The following is a 25,234-nucleotide window of genomic DNA, read 5'->3' as shown; positions in this document are numbered from 1 at the left end:
CTCTATGATCTGAATGCAGGGGCGGAGATGATAGAGGGCTCTTTTACCTTGTCTATCCGGAGCTGCTTGTAGGCTTGGGATGCCAGATGCCCTGATTGTTCTAAAAACACCATTTTCTCTGAATCTGTTGATCAAAGTTCAAATCAGAAAGGACTGGGACAAGAGAGGCTGAAATTAAGCCTGCAGGAAGGGACTTTATGGGGGTGGGGCTAAAGGAGGGGACTAGGGGAACTCCTTAAATAAGAGACGCACAGCACACCGACTGCCACTGAGTGCACAGCACAGACAAAGGCGACTAAGAAGCCCTGCTGACAGCTGCCTTCCAGCCTCCTCTGTCTGTCTGCCAGGAGGAGCAAGCCAAGGGAGATGATGGAGCCCTGTGAATACCATGACTACCGGGCTAGAGGTGAGTGACAGGTGGGTCTTCCCTGCTGCTGGGGGGCAGGTGAGTGTTTGCGTTGTCTCGGGAGAGCCTGCTTCAGCGTGTTTCTCTGAACTCCTGAACGGGATGTAGATCAAGAGTTTTAAAAGGTCCTTCACTCCCTGCCTCTCCTGTGCCTACTTCCATGATTGCTGCCTGTGTCTTGCATTTTTGTTTCCTCCTACCTGCCCACAAAATAAACTATCTGTATTTGTGATCCACTCAATTGCCTTATGAAATAGGAAAAAAAAAAAATCTCAAGCCCAAACTCTCTTTATATGCATTTCTCTATATGTGTAAAGTAGTTTATTCTTTTAGTGTTCATATTTAAACATTCTCCAAGTGCCCACGTGTATACCGGCTTGCATGGAGTACCCTGTTTTCAGGCCTGGCTGTCCACTGAGGGGAGGTAGGTAAGTGCTTAAAGGGGATGTGTAGGAGGACGAGGATGCACCCAACAAAGTGACTTGGGACATGATGATTTTGGTCCTGCTTCTGCTGTTTAGTACCCATTAACTGAAATACACATCAACTTAAAATAAAGGTTCTTTTAGAAGCCTATGTGACAACAGAGAATTTTGAATGTCTTTGTAATTTTGTAATAGTCTCACCTCTGCTAGAGGGGCTACAGTGCATGAAAGTTCTTGGCTGTAAGTTAATATCCTGCTTGAAATCTCTCATCTTCCCTACCAACCTTTGTAGGCAGACGTGTATTAGCGTATCATGTGGCTTTTCAACAGCGCACTTAGCTGAGAGTGAGGGTCCCTGTCCTGCAGTGGGACACATTTTCCTATGAGACTGTCTGGGGATGAGTGGCAGCTCTCTCATGTCTACTGGGTACCACTGCTGGGTGCCTAAGGCTGTGGTGGGCTGAAGGAGTCAAGCTCTCTGGCGCTTCAGGTTTTTCTAGGCCCAGGTCTGTGTGGAGGGACTTTGCAGGAGCTGAGGTAAAGGGAATAAGTCAGGCTCCTTTTCCTCTCTGCTCCTTTGATCCTTTTCGGGGAGAAGGGGAGTGGGGAGGGTTTCTGGTTGCTCACAGTAGGGTGGGAGGCCATGAGAGAATCCCTCTGAAGAGTCAAAGATCAACTGGCCTACAGTGGCTTCACATAACTTCTTCCCTTCCTTCATTCTTTTGGTGCATCTATTTGAGTGTGGAAGCCATGTGACAAGCCCTGAGAGCCAGCAGCAGGGAGCGGTGGGGCTCAGGTCTCTTGGGGTCCAGGTAGGCTCACAAGCTCTTGTCTGGGCTCTTGGTTGTACTTTAAATATGTCCCACGTACCTCAGAAATTGGCGTGTGTGTGTATGTGTGTGTGTGTGTGTGTAAACTTATAGTTTTAATCACACTCAGAAGATGTTGCCAAGTACCAAAAAGGCAAGCGAGTGCTGATTTAGTCTCCTAAGATGTTTTTTCCTCTTAGTAGAGCTGGATGTGGCAGCTTTCATCTCTGCCGACAAAGAACAGTGTGTGTGTGTGTGTGTGTGTGTGTGTGTGTGTGTGTGAATGTGTAACAAGTTTGGGCTACAAAAAAACAAAACAAAACAAAAAAAAACCCACCAAGTCTCTGCTGTGAGTCTTTAAGGTAAAGAATGAAGAGCTATTCTGTCTCTGAGAAAAGAACAACGGCAGAGTGGACGTCCTGGCAGGTGAGGGAGAAGGAAAGCCGCGTTTCACGTCGGGGCTAACGTTTGCTAAGGTTTTCCCCTTTGCTCATGTGTTCTCTCAGGTGTTCTTCCCAACAGTCCTTCACACCCTTACTCTCAGGACGTACTGGGGACCAGTTCTACCCGGCCCATGAGTCTAGCTCCTTTCACCAGGTCTGTGCAAGAGAGACAGGCGTGACTAGGCCAAGGAAAGGTGACCTGGTTCCTCTGCTCCTGTCCAGGGAAAGAGATGGTGGATTACATCTTCCAGTACCTGAGCACTGTGCGGGAGAGGCAGGTGACTCCAAATGTGCAGCCGGGATACCTGCGAGCCCAGCTACCTGCCAGTGCTCCGGAGGAACCCGACAGCTGGGACAGCATCTTTGGGGACATTGAACGAGTCATCATGCCTGGGGTGAGACGTTGCAACTGCAGGGGTGATCCCAGATTCCAGGGTACACAGGGAAGGGTGCATCCTAAGGAACCCTCGCTTGACTCAGTGTGGCAGGGCAATGCGCCCCTCATCTCCCGACAGCAGGGCCCATCTTCTGGGATGGGGGGGGGGCTATGGCTTTGCCTGGAAGTAGGTTTCTTGTGCCAGTGTTGACCTGTAGTGCTGGCGGGGAGGAGTCAAGGCCAGAAGTGTGGTCAGGTGATAAGATACATAGAGACATGAAGATTGGCTTTAAGAAAAGGGACAACTGTGGAGAGCAGGAGAGCAGAGAGCAGAGACCGTGCCCGAATTTCAGTAGATAGGGCCAGGGACTTGCCTTTCCACTCTCTGAAGTCTTACCGAATGGATGGAATAAAACAGAGAGTACAAGTCCCCAGGAGCACCCTAGCTGCCAGGCCTAGGTAGCTGCAAACACGTCAGCCACTCTGTCCTCTGTGCCATTCTTACCAGGGAGGGCTGGGATGGAGTTGTTTCTTGGGGGGCAGGAAAGAGCTTTTCTGGAATTACTAATATGTTTCAGGAGGAGAGAGCAGCCTGGGGTGTCCATGGCTTGGGCAGGGAACAGATGCGCTGGCTGATACATGAGACTTGGGCTGGAACTCACTGCCCTGGGCTATGAGGGCTCTCTCATCACCGTCATGAGTAATTCTGCTGGGGTGACCCTGCTAATGTCATCCCGGTTCCCTTCCCTGCCCTACAGATGATGCACCAGCCCAAGATGAGCTGTTCCGTTTAATCCTCCTAGAGACCCATTTGACAGGCAAGGAAACTGAGGCCCCAAGAAGTTGATTATGTTGGTCCAGGTCCTGTGTGGCAGATCCGGATTTCAGCCTGAGCCATCTGACCCCATAGGCTTTGTGCCCCACCCCCACCCCCCATACCTGGATACCTCTACGGCAAGTGACTAGGCTCCCCGAAACTGGGCCCTGGCAACATCCATTCCACAAACCCACTGTTGACTTGAGGTTTGCCCTCATCAGTCTCCCAAAAGCTTTGGCCTTAGGTGCGATGGATGTGTCTACAAGCCAGGATGAGAAAATGCTCGGACTCAGAACAGGACAAGTTTGCAGTGTAACCTGTTTCACAAGCAGCTTGGGAAACTGTCAGCATGGGTGTAGCTTTATGCCCGGTCCTCCATAAGATTATCTCACCAATCTCATTCTGTGAAGCCATCCTTAGCAGGGACTAGCTGTAATCAGAGTGGGGATGAAAACAACTGTTAGTGCAGCTGACTCAGGAAGGCGGTGGGTGTGGCCACGGAGGCTCGTTTCTGGACGCTCGTTTCTGGACGTCTGCTTTGATAAGGGCTCTTTTGGATTATCAAATCTGATTATTTTACAAGAACTGATAACTGCATATTGATAAGGCCTGGTGGGGGTGGGGTGGGGAGCCCTTCCCTCAATTCCAAATATGGTCGCTACGCACAGTGAGAATGAGGGCCCAATCTTCTATCTCATCTTCCAGGTCCTCCTGGTCCCTAAAAGTCAGCCCGGAAGCAGCTGGCCATTTGCATTCTTATTAAAAAAATGGATGGTTTTCCTTTTATTTTCCAGACACTGAGACGAAAAAAATTTCATTCTGTTTAATTCCAAGCTTGGCCAGAAAGTGAGAGCAAAAGAGCAGGCAGGCAGGCAGGTCAACAGGCCAGAAGGCAGGCAGGCAGGCAGGCAAGCTTAGTGGGAAAAAGACCTTACTGGCAAGCCTGAAGACCTGAGTTCAAACCCTGGGACCATGTGGTGGAAGGAAAGAATTGACTCCCTCAGGTGCACAGATTCATAGACACACACACACACACACACACACACACACACACACACACACACACACATGCACGCACACAGAGAGAATTAGAGAGAAGGGGTAATAAAAATTTAAAAGAAAGAATATAAGAGACTGAGAGAAGCGAGAGAAACCCAGGGAGGGAAGGCAGGTTACAACTCTGCTTGGGTGTTGGGTGGCGTCTGGAGCGGCAGCCTTGGCACTTAGATGATGTTTGGAACCACTAGATGCTACTTCTCTCTCTGCCGCATCCATTCATCTCTCATCAATGGAACAGGGATGAGGCTAGGACCTCTCGGGGATGCTGTGAGAAGGAAAAACGACAAAGCAGGGAAGGTGAGAGATATTGGAACCACCTGCGTCTCCTGAGTGTTGAGAACTGAAGAAAGAGGTTTGCTGACTAAAAGCCAAGTCTGGATATATGGTGTGTCTGCTACCTAGGGGTTAGTTCCTGGTTAACATTTCCACCTTACAAATGGCCAGTTTCTCGATTGTGTTCACCTACTTAACAGTCCTGGGATTTATTTTATGATGGAGAGATAAGGAGTAGTTTCTGGTCTGAAAGGAAGGTCTGAAGTATATGCGTATTTTGAGACCACCTTTAAGAAACACTGAAAATGGATCTCACAGTTGACTGAGGAAGACATGGGGCTTTGAAGATTAAGTTCCAAAACTTCACATCGAGGAGCTGACTGAACGCAAAAGTCCAAAAGTCGCAGTGGATCCAGTGTCCTTGGGCCTCACTCCAACTCCCCTGCTGCACTGTGTGAAACAATGTTTCAGCTACAAAGGCGGCAAGAATTGGCTCACACAGAACCGGAGCGTGCTCTTAGATGCTCTCTAGAGGGCTGTCAGTAGGGGAAACATGCAGACTCAAGTGTTGCTCAAGCTCAGGGATCATCAATGTGGGCTCTAGGAACCCACATTGGGAGGGAGGACCCATGAAGAAACGGGTTGTGGAGAGCCATGTCTTCACATGGAGTCCGAAGGCACAGCTTCACTCAGAGGCAAAGGCAGGTGAAAGCAGGATCGCCCCGTGAGACGGCTCATCACTGAACAGATGAACAACTGAGTGTGTGTGGTCCCTTGTAGGAAGGCCCTCCCCAGCTCCTTGCCGTTATCTCTGACTGTGGGTTCAGGCTTAGCCTTGTTTGTCTTCCCAGCCTAGTATCTCTTCTCCGTTCTCCGTACCTACGTCTCCTCACTGGATGGCTACTGGAGGCCTGGGGCAGCTTAGGATGGCTAACTGGTATGCAGCAGGAGCTTTCTTCCCAGAGACCTCAGCGATCCATAAAACAATAGAAGCTTTGGCAAGAGCTGAGAGGAAACGCCCGTTTGCCCTTCAGACCGTACAGTTTCTGTTTCCTTTTTGTTTCTGGCAGGGAATCAGTGTGGGGCTAATGTGAGAGCCCCACACCCCTGTCACTGTCACTTTTCCTAGTTCCTTTTTGACGTGGACAAGCGCCCTCTACTGATGAGCTAGCTCAGTCCAGGATACGTGGAGAGGAAAACAGTTACGAAGGGTCTTCTCCACTTTTACAGTTGTTTCTTTCGGCCCAAAAGTTCCTCTCTGGAGGGAGAGAGGGCTTTCTGGACGAGCCACCTGGTACCAAGTATGTGTGGTATGTGTGTATTCTGTCTCTAGGTGGTTCACTGGCAGAGCCCCCACATGCACGCCTACTATCCTGCTCTTACCTCTTGGCCGTCCCTGCTAGGAGACATGCTGGCCGATGCCATTAACTGCTTAGGATTCACGTGGGTGAGTAGAAATGTCTCCAACCACTGATACCTGGGGACATAGCAGGGAGGACCATTTCAGGGCAGAGGATGCATTCTGTTCTTTTTTTTTTTTTTTTTTTTTTTTTCGAGACAGGGTTTCTCTGTGTAGCCCTGGCTGTCCTGGAGCTCACTTTGTAGACCAGGCTGGCCTTGAACTCAGAAATCCACCTGCCTCTGCCTCCCGAGTGCTGGGATTAAAGGCATGCGCCACCACCGCCCGGCTGCATTCTGTTCTTTATCTCTGAAGGGAGGGGGTGCTTAATTATTCAATTAATAATGTATATTAATTGAAAGTAAAACCTTAAATGTTATAATGCTGTTTTATTAAAACCTAGTCTTTATATACACTATCTCATCTAATCCTATAGACTCACGAGTACTGTTCCCATTTTATAGATAAGGAAATTGAGGTTTAAGTGAATTATCTTCCTAAACTTTGATGAGATTTGAGCAGAGATCTGGTACCTTGAAGGGGCACTTAGACATCTCTTGGGTCACGGCTTCCCCGGGGCTCTTGTCTCTGAAGAGTTAGAGATATGCTCTGAGATTTCTCTTAAGCTCTGCTCGGCTCTGAGCAGTGCCAGAAGCCTCAGGGAACATCCTTATTTCTTAAGCTTGAACCTTGGCAGAGAGTGGGAGGTTGGGGAGGGTCTGACTCAGCTGTTATCTTGGGGAAGAAAGCAGTAATATCTTAGTAAACACTTTCCCTTGGGCTTTAGAATATCAGCAGGGCATTTTTAGGGACTTGGAGAACCAAATTCAAGCCAATCATTTCTGGGTCATTTCTCTGACCTCACTGAGGACAGCCTGGATCCAAAGTCCTCATCCTTTCCCTTTTTGACAGAGGAGTGTAGCGAGTATGGAATGGGTGTGTGCATCCTGGGCCCCCGGGCTTAACTCCTCCTCTGCAGAAGTTCTCATTGATATTGAGACAGCCACCTAGGCATTCCTGGGGCTGGTGGGGGCATCACAGTGCAATGAACAGCCTTCCCTTCTTTCAGGCATCTAGCCCAGCTTGCACAGAGCTGGAGATGAACGTCATGGACTGGCTGGCGAAGATGCTGGGGCTCCCAGAGTACTTCCTGCACCACCATCCCAGCAGCCGTGGGGGAGGTGTCTTGCAGGTAACTGTGATGACAACCATCCAGCTCATACAGTCATGATGAGCACAGAAAGCAAATCCGAATCCTTCCCCACAATTCTCCCATCCTCCACAGAGTGTCCTTACGTCACCCCACCACACCGCCACTGTCACCGCCACCACATCCTGCCCAGTCGGGGTAGCCTTCACCTCTGCCACAGTCACCACACCTCCTTCAGCTGCCAGTAGTTCACTTACGCCGCTGTCTTCACCACATTCCCTTATTTGAAATAGATGGATTGAGCATCTGATGATTGGGGGTCCAGTGGTCCTTGGTTCAGGTTTACAGTCTGACAAATCTCCTCTGTTGTCTCATTACACCTTGTGGCAAGAGGGAGAGGGCCAGTTATGGGAAGAGCTTCATTGCTCCTACCCTCTGACCAAAACGAATTCCATCCCGCCTCTCACAGTGAGACTCGATCAGATCCCTGCAAGGAAGCGGAGTTTGTTCATGTTGCAGACTTCCTGTGAGCAGAACTTGGGGTCTAGTTGGAAAAATACACAGTATCTATTGTATACAACCTTGCTTCACCTTTTCTCTTTGTTGTCCTTTGAGTCAGGAGCTCTTCCTGTAGCCCAGGATTCACTATGTTGCCCAGGTTGAGCCCCCAACTCACAGCACTCTCCTTCATCGACTTTCTGTGTACTGAGGTTACAGATGGTTGCCACCACACCTGGCCGGTGATCTTGCTCACCATCGGATCTTCTCAGTGCCCCTGTAGGTACACAGCACCACCTCAGTGACCTTAAGATCTCGATGAAGCTCAGAGAGCTTAAATAACAGTTGCTAGGTGGGAGAAAGAAGATTCTAACTCAGGAGTGTCTGAATCCAAATCATGCCTTCCCCTGCTTTCATCGGCCATCTGAGTTTAAGCTATTCCTACAATCATCTCCTCATCTGTAGTGACAAGGCAGCCATCTTACAGGTGTTTGAAGATCAAGTAGGACAGGAAGTATTCTCTAAACTATGGATCGTGGTACAGAGAGGAGACAATATTATTACTGATCTTTCTTCCTCGTTATTAAGTGATGTTCAGCCACTGACTACTCTGGGGGTCTGGTCTAGTCTACTACCTACAGCAGTGTCCACCTGGCTTTCTAGCAGATTCTGTCAGCTCTAGTTCACCTAAATATTTCCAGAAGTAAGCCCCGTGTGAGTGGAGAGAAGTCCGAGAGTCCTGAGACACCGCTGACATGTCTTTCAGGACTTCACAATTATGTCTGGAGAAAATGATCTCATTCTGCCTTGCCTTGCTGGGGATGCTTTTGTTTGGTAGCTAGAGGTGAGTTTCCAGAGGGACAAGGTCAGCCCATGTTGGCAAGAGCTACTGAAAACAAAACCAGACCGAATCACCGGCCACTTGTACAAGCCAGCGCTCCCTCTAGAGTGTTTCTGTGGTCTCAAACTTGGTTTCACCCTGGAAAATCCAGAGGTCTCTCCTCCTCTCTTCTCTTGTCTTCTCCCTCCGCATCTTTTCCTCATTCATCCTATTTGTGCATCAAACACGGGCCTGCGTGGGGGCTAACAGGAGCTCTACTACTAAGATGTGCTTCTTGCTCCAAGTTTGTTTTTTCTTTTCAATAATCTTTACAGGGTAAGCAAGCATAGCCGCAAGAAATGGGAATTTCTCTTGCTTGTTTCCAGAACATTCCTTTTCTTGTTTCTGTAGTCACTCTGAGAGGTGTTGTCATTGGTGAAAACTTACTTTCAGAATATAGAATAGGCATGTGAGTCAGGGAGGAAGGAGGCCCTTTGGGAAGGAGTGTCCCACTTCCTTACTAATAGTGACTACACACAGGGAGACACACCTGGAGACACACACAGATATATACACACAGACACTCACAAACATACATACGCAGACACACACACACAGACATACATACACAGACACTCACACAGACACACACAAACATATGCACACAGACACTCACACATGCACACAGAGACAATCACACACAGACACACAGACACACAGCCACAGACACAAACACACACAGGGACACAGGGACACACACATAGACACACACAGACACACAGACACACACACATAGACACACACAGACACACAGACACACACACACACACACACACATCATACATGGGACCAAACCCAGGGACCAGGACCTAGAGAGGCTGACACAATTGGTAATCCCTCTCCACTACAGAGCACTGTCAGCGAATCCACTTTAATTGCCCTGCTGGCAGCAAGGAAGAACAAAATCCTAGAAATGAAAGCGTGTGAGCCCGATGCTGATGAGTCCTCCCTGAACGCTCGCCTCGTTGCCTATGCCTCTGATCAGGTAAGTTGCTTGACAGAGGCCACACCCTCATGCCAGGGCTTGGCTTTAGGGGTTTTAGCACTTGTTTAATTCTCATCTGCACCTGTGAATCCTGGGTTTCTGGGAAGTTTGAGCCTGAGGGTTGATTTCAGAAACCATAATGAATACCAATTTCATTATTAAGGTATTAGATTCCTTCAGTCTTGGTCTTTGGGCATTCCTGGTCACACTTATCTCACGGCCGCCCCTTGCCGACTGTTTTCCTTGGCCCATGTAGGCTCACTCTTCAGTGGAGAAGGCTGGCTTGATTTCCCTCGTGAAGATCAGGTTTCTACCTGTGGACGACAACTTCTCGCTCCGAGGAGAAGCTCTCCAGAAAGCCATTGAGGAAGACAAGCAACGGGGCTTGGCGCCTGTGTTTGTAAGTCAGATTGCTTCTTTAAGATTAGTGGGATAGAAGCCGGGCAGTGGCGGCGCACACCTTTAATCCCAGCACTTGGGAGGCAGAGGCAGCCAGATTTATGAGTTCAAGGCCAGCCTGGTCTACAGAGTGAGTTCCAGGACAGCCAGGGCTACACAGAGATACCCTGTCTCGGAAAACAAAACAAAACAAAACAAAACAAAACAAAACAAAACAAAACATTAGTGTGTTCGGACATGGATATTAGCAACTAAGGGATTTTGACAGAATCGTGGTAAGTGATGAAAGCAGAGTAAGCCTTAAATTTAGTGTTTTACGGATTATGAGGTAGCCTGAGATAGCCTGACTTACTGCCTGCCTACCTCCCTTCCTTCCTTCCTCCCTCCCTCCCTCCTTCCCTCCCTCTCCCCCCCTTTCTTTCTCCCCTCCCCCTTTTTTGAGATTTGGTCTCACTATGTAGGCCTGAACTCACAGAGACCTATCTGTCTCTGCCTCCTGAGTGCTGGGATTCAAGATGGGCACCTCCACACCCGATCATCTGATGAAACTTTCATTTTAAGTGTACATGTGTTCGGCATAGGTTGCTGTGTCATGTGGACCTTCATTTCTCTCTAGGTCTGTGCAACATTAGGGACCACCGGAGTCTGTGCATTTGACAGGCTGTCAGAGCTGGGGCCCATCTGTGAGTATCTGTCCTTGTGGGCGAGGAAGATAAGGAATAACATTTGAAATATTTGCTAGGATAAGCACTTGGAACCAGCTTCACTGAATTATTTTCTTCGGTCAATTTGGTGGCGAGGGAGGGAGGGAAAATGCCAAAGGTCATGAGAGTCACTCCCCAACAGTAGAGGCCATTGGGCTTTTTCTAGTGGTGAGGTAAAAGCCAGAAATTCTGTATTTTGTATTATGTCCTTGGAAGCATCAGTCAGCTCTCCATTCTGTAACACATACCTTAGATGATGGAACTGGAAAGAGAGACACACTTCACTTTGGCTCACACTTTGGAAGCTTCTTCCAGTCTATGATCACTTGACCCCATCGCTTTTGGGGGGGTCCCCCCGAGTGAGTCACAATGTGGGTGTATGTTGGAGCAAAACCAATACCACATCACAAGCTAGGGAAGGAGAGAGGAGGAGAGACCAGGGTCTCACCACCTCTTCTAACTATACCCCAGTGACCTCCTGATAGGCTCCACCTTTTACAGGTTTCATCACCCTTAGTATGGCCACCCTGTGGAACAAACTTACACATGAGCCTTTCGAGGACTTGGGACACCCATGCTATAGAAGAGTCTCAAGCTTTCACATTCTCTCACGTGTAATGTCGCAATGGGTGACACTCAGTGACGTTATTTACTTCTGCTTCTGGAAAGGGAAGGGGCAGATCAAGGGAAACCACAGGATGGATAAGACACCTATACGTAATTGCTTAACTCCCTAGTGAGACGCCCACCAAGGACAGACATCTCTCCAAGTGCTGTGTTAGGTGTACTGATGTTGCTTTCTGGGATGTAGAGCAGTTGGATTTTGTGCTAGGATGTTCCAGGTTGAGGCCAAGGATGTAATGGTCCTCTGCCCAGTTAGAGAAGACCTACCTATCAGGAGGCAACAATGCCTGCTTCAGTTTCACTTCCTTATACCAACACCCTGTCACCTTGTCTCCAGAGCCCTCGCTGACTCCTTTAGCAAAGTATGTCACCTGTCCAGATCTCGCTGCAGCCTGCCCTGGTGCTGGTTAGGAGGGCAGTGCCTTTTGGCTGGCTGGTAGCAGCCCTTCCGTGGCTCCCCTGTAGCAGATGACATTTGCTTCCTCAGGTGCCAGTGAGGGGCTGTGGCTCCACGTTGATGCTGCTTATGCAGGCACGGCCTTTCTGTGCCCTGAGCTCCGGGGGTTCCTGGAGGGCATCGAGTATGCCGACTCCTTCACCTTTAACCCTTCCAAGTGGATGATGGTACACTTTGACTGTACCGGGTTCTGGTGAGTTGAGCTCTCCACATGTGGAAATGCCTCGCTTCCTTAGGGAGACCTCAGCCGCTAATGCCCACTTGGCAATCCACAGGGTCAAGGACAGGTACAAGCTGCAGCAGACCTTCAGTGTGAACCCCGTCTACCTCAGACATGCCAACTCTGGTGCGGCCACAGACTTCATGGTGAGTCCCCAGGAGTGGGTGGCCTGTGGCTTCTAAGACAGGGGCTGTGGACTGGCCCCTGAGGTTTTGCATGGCTTCTGCCTTCAGAAGCAGCGTGCTATGAGTTCATCACATAGTTTCCCACTGAATGCCCTTGATTTCAAGCTGTGCACGAGCACACAGAATGAAATCCAGAAAAATGTAAGGAAAAAAAAAACTAGAAAAATCACAATCTTTTCAGCTTGTTTTCCTCCCAGAAGTATTCTCTCTGCCACAGGTAGATCAGATAGCTCATTTTACCATCTTTCGAGATCTATCATCTATCTATCTATCTATCTATCTATCTATCTATCTATCTATCTATCTATCTATCTATCTATCTATCTATCACTTACTGCCCAGCAGGAGAGTGTAGACGACTTCCTCAGGTGGGAAAGAGACTCTTTAGTCAATTGCCTTCACATCTCTCTCCTTGACATCATAGGTCATGCAGGAGCTCTGTTGGGACATCATAGCCATGCAGGAGCTCTGTTGGGAGGCCAAGATGTTGGCATCCTCTGCAGAGCTCTGGCTGTGCATCTCAGGCTTAGGGTTTCAGCAGCAGGTTATTCATATTGGCTCTTCAGTTTGAAGATGAGTCTTTTAGGTGAGACTGGGATGTCCACGAGTGTGTCACACATCACACGGCTAGTAAAAGGGCTGAAGGATGAACACAGTGAGCGTGGCTCGGGATTCTATGCATCCATGGTCATCCAGGAAAACACTGAAAGTCCCTGGGAACACGGCACTGACTTCACAGGGGCTCTGAGGTTTTGATGGGAACACACACGTCAGTCACTTAGCACTGTGTCTGGGTGGCAATTGCACAACAAAAAGCATGCACGGAGTGCCAGAAATGTCGTCATTTAAGCTTGCTATTGCGACATGGCCAAACAGAAGCGCCAAAGTCAGAAGCTTGAAGCCACGCTTCTCCTTGGAATGGCCTGACTGATCCTAGATGAGCGGCTTGGATTCTGTCTAGCTTTTTCTCTCTGAGAACAGAGACACGAATAGTTCTGCATTCTAAGCCTGCCGTGAGAATGGAATAATTAACACAGCGATACAAGGACAGTGTAGCCGGCCATCTTGGTGGAGAACTGGTTTGCTTTCCTCCCTGGACAACCAAGTTTCCTTTCACTTAGTTCTATAGCACCAGTGCCGTGATTGCTTGATTAAACTGATGATTCTCCCGTGAAGACAATTTCTGGAGGTTTAGGAAGGCTTTCAAGGTGCAGATATAAGCTTACAATGTTGGGGTGGGAGACCTTCTATAGGAGAATAAAGGTGGATGCCTCTCTTGCCTTTCCCATGGGTATTCAAAAAAAATTAAAAAAAAATTAAATTCTAACGCTTCCAGTCAACCCTGACTGTAAAGTGATGCCTACTACGCGATTCTAGGAGTTTAGTTGGACTCAGAACTTCTGATCCTGATTCTATTTCCCAGTGCTGGGGTCACAGGTATACGCTGCCTGTGCCCAGTTTATACAGTGTTGGGGATCAAATCAGGGCCTCCTCTTGCAAAGCAAGCACTCTACCCACTGAGCACTGCTGTGTCCTTAAAGCTCTGTTAGGCTTGCGATTCTAGCAGCTCCAGGGAGTCTATCTTAAAGTAGACTCATGGCTCAGTTAAGCCCTGAGTGGTCTGAGAGCCACTAATGATGTCTTCTAAGAAACAGCTGAATCTCTGGGAATGTCTTTCTTTGCTGCTTTGGGACACTTCCATCATCACACCGCTGTGGAATCTAGTGGACTTCATTTCCAGGCGTATGAAGACACTTCTAGAGCAACGAGGCTGTTCTCTTTATCCTAATACCAAGGTCCTTGTAGCTGCTCCAAGCTTCTTTGCCCCCAAGAGGCTACAGTTTGAGTAGAAGCCTAGCCCCCACCCCCACCCCCGCTCTGAGAGGAACTGGAAGCATTACAGTGTCCCAGGTGCTTAGCTTTGGGGGGGGGGGAATCAGGACTGGTGTCTCTGGTGTCAGCGAAGCTCCCCTCCCCTTCATTCTATACCTCTCCAAAGGAAGAGAGCACCAACAGCAGGGAGATCCAGAAAGCCTTGGGAAGACACAGAGGATGCTAGGAGACATCTGCAGTGAAGGGAGTTCCATGCTGGTCTTTAGGAGCTTGAACGGCAGACATTGGTTAAGGCAGTCTTGGGGCCCACAGGGTTTGGTTGCCCACAGGGTTTGGTTTTAGCAGAATGAGAAGAACGGGATGGAGATTAAGCAGAGGTCAGAGGAGAGTACAGCTGAGGTGCTCCCTGCCCCTCTCCAACCAGGTGGTCAGTTTACCATAGTCACCTAGAACCCCGGGAGGTCATCCTGCTGACTGTCTTAGGACAGGGTAAGCAGGCAGCAGCGGCAGCGGTTCTGTCCTTTCTAAGGTTTTGATGCCCCCTGCTGGCTGACAAAAGTCCTGCGTGTTTCTCTCTCTCTCTCTCTCTCTCTCTCTCTCTCTCTCTCTCTCTCTCTCTCTCTCTCTCTCTCTCTCTCACCTTCCTATGTAGTCCCTGCTGGCCGGAACTCCACTCCACATGTAGACCAGGCTGTCCTTGAACTCAGCAGGCCTGCCTGCTTCTGCCTCTCCAGTGCTGGGATTAAAGGCATGCACCATCATGCCTGAGAGGAAACATACTGTCCTTGATACTGGAGTAATAAGCCAGCTGTGTCTGCTCTGGGAGACTACAATGAAGCATAAAGACGGGGACATCAGTAAAGATTTGGCAACTCCATGAAGAGAGGCAGGGGAATGTTCAGCGGGATGGATATTTTTAGAGAGCAGAAATTGTGACGGAGGCTTTCTGACACTTGAGGGGAGAGCTTAGAAGTCACGTTGCTTGTTAGAACAACTGTGAGTGCCCCCGAAACCATTCGCTTTGTTTTCAGACCTGAGCATTAGGATTGGGAATTTTCAGATCTATGAACTTTAAGCTCTGTTGAATTTGGTACCAGGACAGGTATCAGTTCAGTCTGAGGCAGGGGTTCCTGTGCAGTCTGAAAGCTTGGGTGGTGCATCTGAGGCCACAGGAATCTCACAGGTGAAAGCCAAAGCCAGTAGGTGGCAGCAAGGTCAAGTAAGGACCGACCAGCCTGGTGCCAGACAGAGACACACATGTGATTCCTAGCTCACCTGTTTAACATCTAAACAGCCTACACTGCCTGGACAACTTTCTCTGAGGTTTTGCACTATCCCCGAGCTGCTTTCCTGAAAAGCACCTTTTGTCCTATGCCATTGATATGCCCATGAGGTGGCCCTGTCAAAGTCACACAGGGTAAGGAGCCAGGGAGCTAAAGGGAAACCCAGGTCTGTGGGGCCCCAGTGTCCAAGCTCTTAATCACCATCCTAAAGTCACACCCACGTTGAGAAGAACAGACATAGAACTTTAATTTCTGCTGGTCAAGGAACTAGGAGTTTCTAGGCTGGGATGAAATACTTAAAACAGCAGTTTGTGAGAGAGGTCACGCTCGGTTCCAGGTCACAGCCTTGAAACCACTAGTTCGGCTCTATCTGTGCAGTGCTGCCCAGATAAGCTTGTCTTGGTTTGCTCCTTAGCAACAGCTTTGGGAGTCATGGCAACACCAGGGGAATCCCAGGAGTGCTCTGCAGGCAACACATAATGCTAGGAGTACCCGAGGGACTGGTCATGTTGCTTCTAACCATGAGCTCTGTGGTATTTGTTTGTAGCATTGGCAGATCCCCTTGAGCCGGCGCTTTCGCTCCATTAAGCTGTGGTTTGTGATTCGGTCCTTCGGGGTGAAGAATCTTCAAGCACACGTCCGGCACGTATGTTGTGTGAGAGCCATGGGACTAAGCCCATGATGCTTTGCATTTTCCATGGGAAGGAAGACTTTGCCTCACTTTTACAAATCTGCCCAGGGGATCCTTGGTGTGTGGCTCAGTGGTAGGGCGCGCAGAGGGGCTTCTGGGACTTGACTATTGGTTATGTAGAGGAGCGCTGAGCTCCACGTAGTCCCAGTGGACTGTCTGTGATTCACACTGTTTATTTTCTAAACAGTCAACACTTAAGTGCAACTTCCTCTGTTCTGGCATCCCTTGTTCCACTGCTTCCCTGAGAGTCTCACCTTTCCTGTTGTTGTCTTTGAGAACTGAGTACTCAAAAGCCTAGTTTGCAGGAAGAGAAAGTGAAAGTAGGTCAAAGAGCAGCGGGTATGGTCAAAGTAGGGCCGAGTCTCTCTTTTCAAGGAGTGGTTCCATGTCAGCCTATGGCTGTCGCAGCTCCCTGGTGAATGGTGTGTCAACACAGCCACACCTGCTCTTATCCCTTCTTGGTGAGGTCTGTAGTGAACACACTACCTGTAATTGTGTCCTCTCCCCTGGCCTCTGCTCTGTCTCATACAATGCTTGCCTCACGGGAGGGAAGAGAATAGGGCAGGACAAGAATGTCTTATTAACCGGGAGACCTACTTTCTGCCGCCCAAGCCTTGGGAGAATCACCTTCCCTTAGATTTTAGAGAGTAAGGATGCTGACGAAGGTGGGCTCTGAGGGACTGCACCTGAGCTGTCATAGTGGGACATGTGAGTGGGACATGGAAAATTTTGACAGGGAAGGTGGTGAAAATGGGCCCAGAAGAAAGGAGAATCATAACCAGGTTAGAAGTGGGGCGTGGGCACATAAAGGCCAGGAGAACAGTTAGTGTGCTTTTCCTGGACAAGGCCTGGACTTGCACATGAAGAACTTCTTAGGGTTGCTGGGAATTGAACTTAGGACCTCTAGAAGAGCAGTCGGTGCTCTTAACTGTCAGATGGGGGTTGCTGAGTCATCTCTCCAGTCTTTTTTCTTTTTCTTTATTTCAGTCTGAAATCTTTAATTTTTTTTATGATAAATATACACACCATATTAAAAAAGACCTGTGTTTTAGTGTACAAAATAATATGACATTATCTATATTCAATATCGAGTGAGTATTGCTCCTCCCAGAACATCTCACCATTCCAAGAAGAAACTCTGAACCTATTAACTAGATACAAGGGTCTTCCATAGCATAGGTGGTAGGGCTACATAGAATACAGGCTCCCCATGAAGAGTCAGTGACATGGAGGGACCTTTGAGCCACGGAGTGCGATGAGCTCGGTGAGATGAGGCAGAGTTATGGCTCAGGCTGCACAGCCTCCTCTGCTTCCCTCTGGGCGCTGAGTTAGGCCCTTGCTGGCTCCCTTGGCCGATGTGGAAGCTGAGAGTCAGTGCAGGAGACTTGAGTGCTGAGTTCTAAAGCACTTGGCTTTTGAGTTCTGGGGCTAAGTTGAAAGAGGATTTTGAGACACAAGGTCTCTGGGTGGGTGTGAAGTGACAGAGACGAGACAGAGTAGATAGAGGTTTGTCAGCTTGACTATGAGCGAGATCAAACGGGGAAGACAGGCAGGGGGAAGCCACACAGGTCTCAGAATTCGTCTGTCTCTCTGGTCTAAAGTTGTTGAACAGTATCAAAGATGCAATTTGGTTTTGGCCTGTTAACCACAGTGCTCTTTATGTTTACAATTCCAGGGTACAGAAATGGCTAAATACTTTGAATCTCTGGTCAGAAGCGACCCTTTCTTCGAAATTCCTGCTAAGAGGCACCTTGGTTTGGTGGTTTTCCGTCTGAAGGTACTGTGCTCTTGCATAACTCCCAGAGAAGGATGCTTCTATTCCAGAGTTGAGGGGGTATTGAGTCTCTCAGACCAGTAAATGCTGGGCTTCATGGAGCCCTTTACAAGCAGCGTGATGTAGGATCCAATTCTATTTGTTCTTCCTATAGGGTCCCAATTGTCTCACAGAAAGTGTGTTAAAGGAAATAGCCAAGGCTGGCCAGCTCTTCCTCATCCCGGCTACTATCCAGGACAAGCTGATCATCCGATTCACTGTGACGTCCCAGTTTACCACCAAGGAGGACATCCTGAGAGATTGGAACCTCATCCGAGAGGCGGCTAACCTTGTCCTGAGCCAGCACTGCACTTCCCAGCCGAGCCCTCGGGCCAAGAACCTCATCCCACCACCTCCGGTGACCAGAGGTTCCAGGGACCTGACCAGTGGGCTATCCCTGGAGTCAGTCAACGAGGGAGGAGATGACCCAGCACAGTCTCGAAAGATCATCAAGCAGCCAGGAGCCGCTCTGGCGAGAAGGGAAGGCGGCTGTGATCTGGAAACGATGCTGGATCCCTTTGATGATTGCTTCTCGGAAGAGGCCCCCAGCACCACCAAGCACAAGCTGTCGTCCTTTCTGTTCAGTTACTTGTCGGTACAGAAGAAGAAGAAGACAACACGGTCCCTCAGCTGCAACAGTGTGCCTATGAGTGCCCAGAAGTCACTCCCCGCAGACGCTTTGGTGAAGAATGGGGGCTCCTTCCGGACCAGAATCTTTTCTGGCTTCCCAGAAGAAATGATGATGATGAAGAAAGGTGCCTTCAAAAGGTTGATCAAGTTCTACAGCGTCCCCAGCTTTCCTGAATGCAGTTCTCAGTGTGCTCTCCAGCTACCGTGCTGCCCCCTGCAGGCCATGGTGTAGATGGGAGCCCTCAATCAGAATGCAGCTACCCTGCTGCCCCCTGCAGGCCATGGTGTAGACGGGAGCCTTCAATCAGAATGCAAGGGTGTGTGTGCTTCAGGGAGTTGGGGAACCCCTCGAAATTGCGTGCAGTTTGTGTGCTTATTATGTGTGTGTGTGCATCTTGAGGGAAGCAAGCCCATTATTTTGATCATACCCTCACAAGGGGTTCGTGATCCACAACAGATTGTAACTGGGCAGTTTAAGCCGGCATGCTTCAGAGTTTGCAGGCTCTTGTGTGATAGAAGGGGCTGAGACGGGTGTCCTGTTAAGCTTAAAATGTGAAAAACAACTTAGAAATAAATTGTGCTTATATCTAAAATAAAGCGTAGTCTGTCTTAATTGACAGCCCAAACACAAAACATTGATGACAGAGCAGGTACTGTGTCAGAGGTGCAATCCTCGTGCCCCATCTCACTTTTCAGAAGACTGAAGATTAAAAACAAACAAACAAGTAAATAAACATGACACTGTAGCTGTCTTCAGACACACCAGAAGAGGGCCTCTGATCCCATTACAGATGGTTGTGAGCCACCATGTGGTTGCTGGGAATTGAACCCAGGATCTCTGAAAGAGTGGTTAATGCTCTTAATTGCTGAGCCATCTCTCCAGCCCCTGGAGATTTAACTTCAAGAAAGTAGAACTGAAGGATCCCTTGGTAGCAAGCAAGGAAAGCAGCTTGCTGTTTGAGACAGGGGCTTACTATGTAGCCCAGGCTGGCCTGGGAACTCACTCTGTAGACCAGGCTGGCCTCAGACTCCCAAGTGCTGGGATTAAAGGCATGGGCCTCCAAGCAGACGCCAGCAGTTTGTATTTTCAAAGTATCAATTATCAAGTAACTCCATGGCTTCCACTGTGCTCCTGGAAAGCTTTGTGACCAAGGCAGAGGTGCTGTCATTTATAAACGGCCTACTCAGGCACCTTAAAAAAACGAAACAACAACAAGGCTCACTGATTCCAGCGTGGGGCTGGATGCACACTTTCAATGTAGAAGACAAGAGTTCAGTTCCCAGTACCCATGTCAGGAGGCCTACAACCGCCTGTAACCCAAGCTCCATCAGACCAAACGCCTCTGGTTTCCTCGGGCACATGAACTCACATACACAGAAACAGACACAGTCAGTCAGTCAGTCAGTCAGTCAGTCAGTCAGACAGATAATTAAAAACAAAATAAATCTTAAGAGAAGACAGATTCCTGCCTTCCTTTCCCAGAAATACTGGACTAGTTGTTATGGGGGTGGCCCTGGGCTTTGGGTGGGGGTGTTAGGTACTCCAGGTGATGCTAATATACAGCAATTTGGAAGACCAACATTAAACTCAATAGATTCTAAAAGGGTCAACATGTCCCCAGGTGATTTCAAGGCACAGGCAATTGGGAAGTACTATGCTGAGCCAATCCTTCTCAGATTTGAGCCTGTGTATGAATCAGTGGGAGGGCTTATTAAAACTCACATTGCTGAGCCCATTCCCATGGCTTTTGAATCTGGGTCTGGTGGGGTGGGAGGTGGGTCAGGGCTTTACCTTTAGAAGCTCCCAGGTGATGCTGCTGCAGGTTCAAAACCACCGGTCTGTAGTGTTCTGTCCAGTTCTCTCAGTGGCCGCTAAGTAAAGCCAGTGAGCTGTGTGATTCTATCCCCCAACCCTCCCCTCCTTCAGGTCCCCCCTCTACCTCCTCTCTCCCCCAGGTCCACTAGGTTTGTCAAGGCAAACCAGGAGGAGGAAGGGGTCCCAAGGGTAGTGAAAGAGTCAGAGGCAGCCCCTGCTCCTGTTGTTGAGAGTCCCAGAGGAACGCCGAACACACCATAGCTCACCTGCAGAGGATCTAGCTCAGACCCACGCAGGCTCTGTGGTTATTGATTCAGGCTTGCCCCTTCACGTTCTCCGTGATGTCCTCCGCCTCTCTGGCTCTTACAGCCCTCCCTATCTTCCAATATCTTCCAAGGGCTCCCTGGCTCTGCCTAGTGTTTGGCTGTGGGTCTCTGCATCTGCTCCAGTCAGCTGCCAAGGAAGCCTCTCCGATGACGGTTGGGCTAGGAAAGCCATGTGCCTTTTGTTTGTTTGTTTGTTTTTTGTTTTTCCAGACAGGGTTTCTCTGTATATCTCTGGCTGTCCTGGAACTCACTCTGTAGACCAGGCTGGCCTCGAACTCAGAAATCCGGCTGCCTCTGCCTCCCGAGTGCTGGAATTAAAGGCGTGCGCCCGTGTGCCTTTTTAACAGAGAAGTTTGACAAGGTCCAAGGAAGGGTTGCTTTCAGTTTTTCTGTATTGAACTACACATGCATATATCTGAGAGAAACAGAAGAACAAGGTATGTCTTGACGCTGGGCCTTTCTTGGGTCCACACTTTGAGGCCCTTAGACGTAAGAGCTGAGCCTCAGAGTGAGCGAACCCAGTTCGGAGGATCCGAATTATGCTGAGTCAGCACAAATATGACTGGACCACAGAACCATCAGTAGGAATCAGAATCTACTAACAAATTCCAATGTGAGGCTTTTTTTTTTTTTTTTTTTTTTTGGTTTTTCGAGACAGGGTTTCNCTTTGTAGACCAGGCTGGCCTCGAACTCAGAAATCCGCCTGCCTCTGCCTCCCAAGTGCTGGGATTAAAGGCATGCGCCACCACGCCCGGCGGTCAATGTGAGGTTTTGTTGTTGTTGTTGTTGGGTTTTTGTTTTTGTTTTTGTTTTTAATATGAAGACCACTGCATATAGGATGGATATGACCTTAGAAAGATCAGTCTTAAAAACTGGTCATCTCTCACAGGGGATGGCTAACCTGTGCAAACACAGAGACTGAGGCCTTCATTCACACTGTAGAGCTGAGGTACTGGACCTGAGTCGGGGATTCTGGGGGAAGTGGGAAGCCGAAGAGGCTCCTCTGGCAGGGGTCTGAGTTCATTAGCTCTTAATTTCTCTTGGATAATCTAAATCTAAAGCATGGGTCAAGGGCGGTCAGAGCCCACCAGGCTGCACTTGCAGGAGTTCTAATATTCTGTCTAATGGTATAGGTGATATACTCTATGGTATAGGTGATATACCCTATTACCCTGAAAAGATGCTCCCGGTGACAAAGTGGCATCATTGCTTTGACAGGATTTCATAACATGAAACTCTCAAAAGCAGTCCTGGGTTAAAATTCTCACTGGTGGATCAATCAAGCAAGGACAGGATTTTGTCATTTCCACGTGCTGACAAATAGCAAGAACCATTCCAAATTATTGGGAAAATGTACAAGGATGGAATACATCCATTCTCACTGGCAGTCCTGGAGTCTCTTACACATATTACGTGCTCAGGAAATGTACAGAAAAGTTTAGAGTCATCAGAGACAACGGAGCCTAATTTGAGGAAATGCCTCCATAAGATCTAGCTGTAAGACATTTTCTCAAATAGTGATCAATAGGGGAGGGCCCAGCCCATTGTGGGTGGTGCCACCCCAGGCAGGTGGTCCTGGGTTCTATAAGAAAGCAGCCTGAGGGGCTGGAGAGATGGCTCAGCGGTTGAGAGCACTGACTGCTCTTCCAGAGGTCCTGAGTTCAATTCCCAGCAACCACATGGTGGCTCACAACCATCCGTAATGGGCATCCAATGCCACTTCAGTGTGTTTGAAGACAGCAACTGTATACCCACATACATGAAATAAATAAATAAATCTTAAAAAAAAAAAAAGCAGGCTGAGCAAACCACGAAGAGCATGTCAGTACGCAGCATCCTTCCATGGCCTCTGCATCAGCTTCTGCCTTCAGCATCCTACCCTGTGTGAGTTCCGGTCCTGACTACTTTAGATGATGAACAACAATATGGACGTGTAAGCCGAATAAACCCTTTCCCACTCGGCTTGCTTGGTCATGGTGTTTTGTCACAGTAAAAACGCTAACTAAGAAACGTTAACTAAGACAGGATGATGATGAAATTAAGGATGACTGGGATGACCCCAGCTGGTACAAGTGTTTGAGAAGGATTAAGAGGTGTGGCCTTGTTGCAGGAGGTGTGTCACTGGGTGTGGGCTTTGAGATATCAAAAGCCCACCCCACTCCTGGTTAGCTCTCTCTCTGCCTTGTGCTTGTAGCTGGGAAATGAGCTCTCTGCTACTGCTCCAGCACCATGCCTACTTGGTCTGCTGCCATGCTCCCACCACAGTGGTCATGGGCTTTAATCCTCTGGAACTGTGAGCCCCCAAATTAAATGTTTTCTAAGTTGTCTCGATCATGGTGTTTTGTTACAGCCCCAGGAAAGTAACTCAGGCAGCACATTTAAGGACTGAGCTGACATTTCGGGCTATGGTTAATGTCTGCACCATGGCTTGGATGATCACAGGAAGGGAAGGTGGGCCCTTGCTTCCATTGTGTTGTTTCTGGTGCCCCATCCTCCCTCTTCTTTGGCACTCTCCACCAAGATGAGTAGGATTCGTGTGGCTGATGATGCTCTCTGTTTTGGAGTAACTTAGAATAGAGAGAGAACACAAGAGACAGCAATGCCTCATATGTTAGTGTTAATAGAGTTTATTATGTCTTTAAAAAAATAAGGCCCTCTCTCCAAGAAGCTTAGTTAGCAAGGACAAATGGCAGGTGCACATTGAAAAATAATTGTCTCTAAATCTTTTTACTTGTAAAGGTTCAGGTGTAATTAAAAAAAAAAACTGTCCTTTTAATGAATAATTTCCTAAAAAAAATTGCACCTTATAGTCTTCAATCAAACTAAAGTTGGATTATACATATGAAGTGGCTCTGCTAGGTCTATTGAGTTTCTGGAAATGTTATGAGCTAACCACCGGTGGCTATTCAGAGCTTCAGAGTTTTATCAATTATGGCATTGTAAATGTTCTCGGTCATGGGCACAAATGTTTTCTCTGAATCGTCCATGAAATACAAGGTATCCTTGATGACTGTGGGATTGAAGCCCTCTTCCATCAGGGTCACTTTGCGGTGTTTAAAAGTCCCAGTGATCTCAATGGTATCCTGAAAAAGATCACACAATCTCCATGTTAGTGGCACTTTCAGGAAGTCAGGGTGCAGGGTGAGGGTGGAGATGGTGGGGGTTGGCAGCATGCTAGCTTCCTTCCTTCCTGTGAGAGCTGATGAATATGTACCACACTGCCCATCTGTGGAAGCTCCACACAGGGGCCGATGGGGGGGGATTTGCTTTATTTCCTTAGAGCAGCAGTTTCTCAAAGGGGTCGAGACCCCTTTGGGGGTTAAATGACCCTTTCACAGGGGTCACATATCAGGTAGCCTGCTTGTCAGATATTTACATTATGATTCATAGCAGTAGCAAAATTGCAGCCATGAAATAGCGATGGAATCATTTTATGGTTGGGGGTCACCACAACATGAGGAACTTACAAGGTCCCAGCCTTAGGAAGGTTGAGAACCACTGCTTTAGAGCCTTAGCAACCCCCGACTCCCGGTGTGGAGCGCGGAGCTGCCAACAGTATGCAAAGGGTGCAACTCCGAGCAAAGAGGGCCTGGCAAGGCTTCAGGCAGGGCATCCTGGCTCTGGCTCTGTCACCTGTTAGGCTAAAGACTCCCTTCAGTGTTTTCAGACATGTCTTTACTACCTGTGTGCAAAGCAAAAGCCAGCCTTTATGAGCATCAACAGAAATAGCCTAACATACTCAACACTGCTTGGGACCCTAAGACTTTGTCATGTCTTCAGTGACATAATCACAAGGCTCAAAGTCCTCAAAGGACTGAACCAACTCCAGTGACAGCTTGACAGTTCCTAGTTATTGATGATGTTCAACTGAACTTTCCCTTATAGAGACTCCCCTTGGGCTGGAGAGATGGCTTGGCTTTAAGAGCACTGGCTGCTCTTCCAGAGCTCCTGAGTTCAGTCAATTCCCAGCAACCACATGGTGGCTCACAACCATCTGTAATGGGATCTGATGCCCTCTTCTGGCATGCAAGTGTACATGCAGATAGGGAACTCATATACATAAAATAAATAAATAAAGCTTAGGCAAGGTCCTGGGTGTTATCCCTAGCAAAGAAAACAAGAAAAGTTAACCCAAAACAGGAGGGCTAGATAATTTCTCTTTGAAGTGTCTTTGACAGCTCATCAAACACTGGCTTTGTTAAGTTATTTGCTAAAGCTACAGGTGGATAAATTGGCCTGTCATTTTAGGGAGGGAAAGAATGCGATGGGATTTCTGTTTGCTTTATTTCTGGTATTTTCCTGTCCTTCCTGAACCACAGTACTTCCTGAACTGTCTGGGGAGTATGGTAATAATTGGGCAAGTGTGGTCATCATGGATGATGAGGCTGGTTCCCTAAGAAAGCGCCGGGAGAGACTGGAACTTGGAAAGTCTCCTCACTTGTATCCTCAGGAACCGAGGCCTCGCGTAACTGGGCAGGTACTCTGCGATGTGCTTAAAGAGTTTCTTTCCATTGAACTCGTAGTTTTCTTTGATCTTGATGGAGGCCATCCCAATTCGACCCTCATGACCTGGAAAATACAGTGAAAAGCCATTAGCTGGTGATCTTATTCGTGAAGCTCTGCCTGGTCAAAGAATATGGACTTCTTCTTCTTCTTCTTCTTCTTCTTCTTCTTCTTCTTCTTCTTCTTCTTCTTCTTCTTCTTCTTCTTCTTCTTCTTCTTCTTCTTCTTCT

At 48.4% G+C, this 25,234-nt stretch overlaps 2 protein-coding genes across 3 annotated transcripts in view; one reads left to right on the top strand and one right to left on the bottom strand.

Annotated features, from left to right (window-relative positions):
• Nucleotides 1–366: 366 nt before the first annotated feature.
• On the top strand, nucleotides 367–18,591 carry Hdc (histidine decarboxylase). 2 transcript variants are annotated; one of them, XM_021194094.1, is made up of 12 exons: nucleotides 367–406; nucleotides 2,306–2,478; nucleotides 5,942–6,055; nucleotides 7,077–7,199; nucleotides 9,386–9,520; nucleotides 9,777–9,920; nucleotides 10,536–10,602; nucleotides 11,735–11,897; nucleotides 11,980–12,070; nucleotides 15,773–15,871; nucleotides 17,592–17,693; nucleotides 17,845–18,591. In XM_021194094.1, exons 1-12 carry the CDS (start codon nucleotides 367–369, stop codon nucleotides 18,589–18,591), a joined length of 1,998 nt encoding a protein of 665 aa, XP_021049753.1. The 2 variants fall into 2 exon arrangements, with proteins under 2 accessions (XP_021049753.1, XP_021049754.1); XM_021194095.1 differs by lacking the exon at nucleotides 15,773–15,871.
• Nucleotides 18,592–23,110: 4,519 nt separating this feature from the next.
• The window catches only part of Slc27a2 (solute carrier family 27 member 2), a 34,121-nt gene continuing 31,997 nt past the window's right edge, over nucleotides 23,111–25,234 (bottom strand). Inside the window, exons 9-10 of the mRNA XM_021193955.2 lie at nucleotides 24,940–25,070; nucleotides 23,111–23,584 (exon numbers count right to left, since the gene is read on the bottom strand). Coding sequence (XP_021049614.1) covers nucleotides 23,408–23,584; nucleotides 24,940–25,070 — 308 coding nt within the window. The 3' untranslated portion in view covers nucleotides 23,111–23,407. The remainder of the gene's footprint in view (nucleotides 23,585–24,939; nucleotides 25,071–25,234) is intronic.

Source organism: Mus pahari, chromosome 3, assembly GCF_900095145.1.
Source record: "Mus pahari chromosome 3, PAHARI_EIJ_v1.1, whole genome shotgun sequence".
In the NCBI taxonomy this organism is placed as follows: Eukaryota; Metazoa; Chordata; class Mammalia; order Rodentia; family Muridae; genus Mus; species Mus pahari.
Note: the sequence above shows the minus strand (reverse complement) of the source record. Positions and strands in the feature narration are given on the sequence as shown.

Coding starts and splice junctions, on each gene's coding strand:
- Hdc (XM_021194094.1), top strand. CDS start 367: ATGATGGAGCCCTGTGAATACCATGACTACCGGGCTAGAG. Junction 7,200..9,385: donor GTGGGGGAGGTGTCTTGCAG/GTAACTGTGATG, acceptor TCTCCACTACAG/AGCACTGTCAGCGAATCCAC. Junction 12,071..15,772: donor GTGCGGCCACAGACTTCATG/GTGAGTCCCCAG, acceptor ATTTGTTTGTAG/CATTGGCAGATCCCCTTGAG.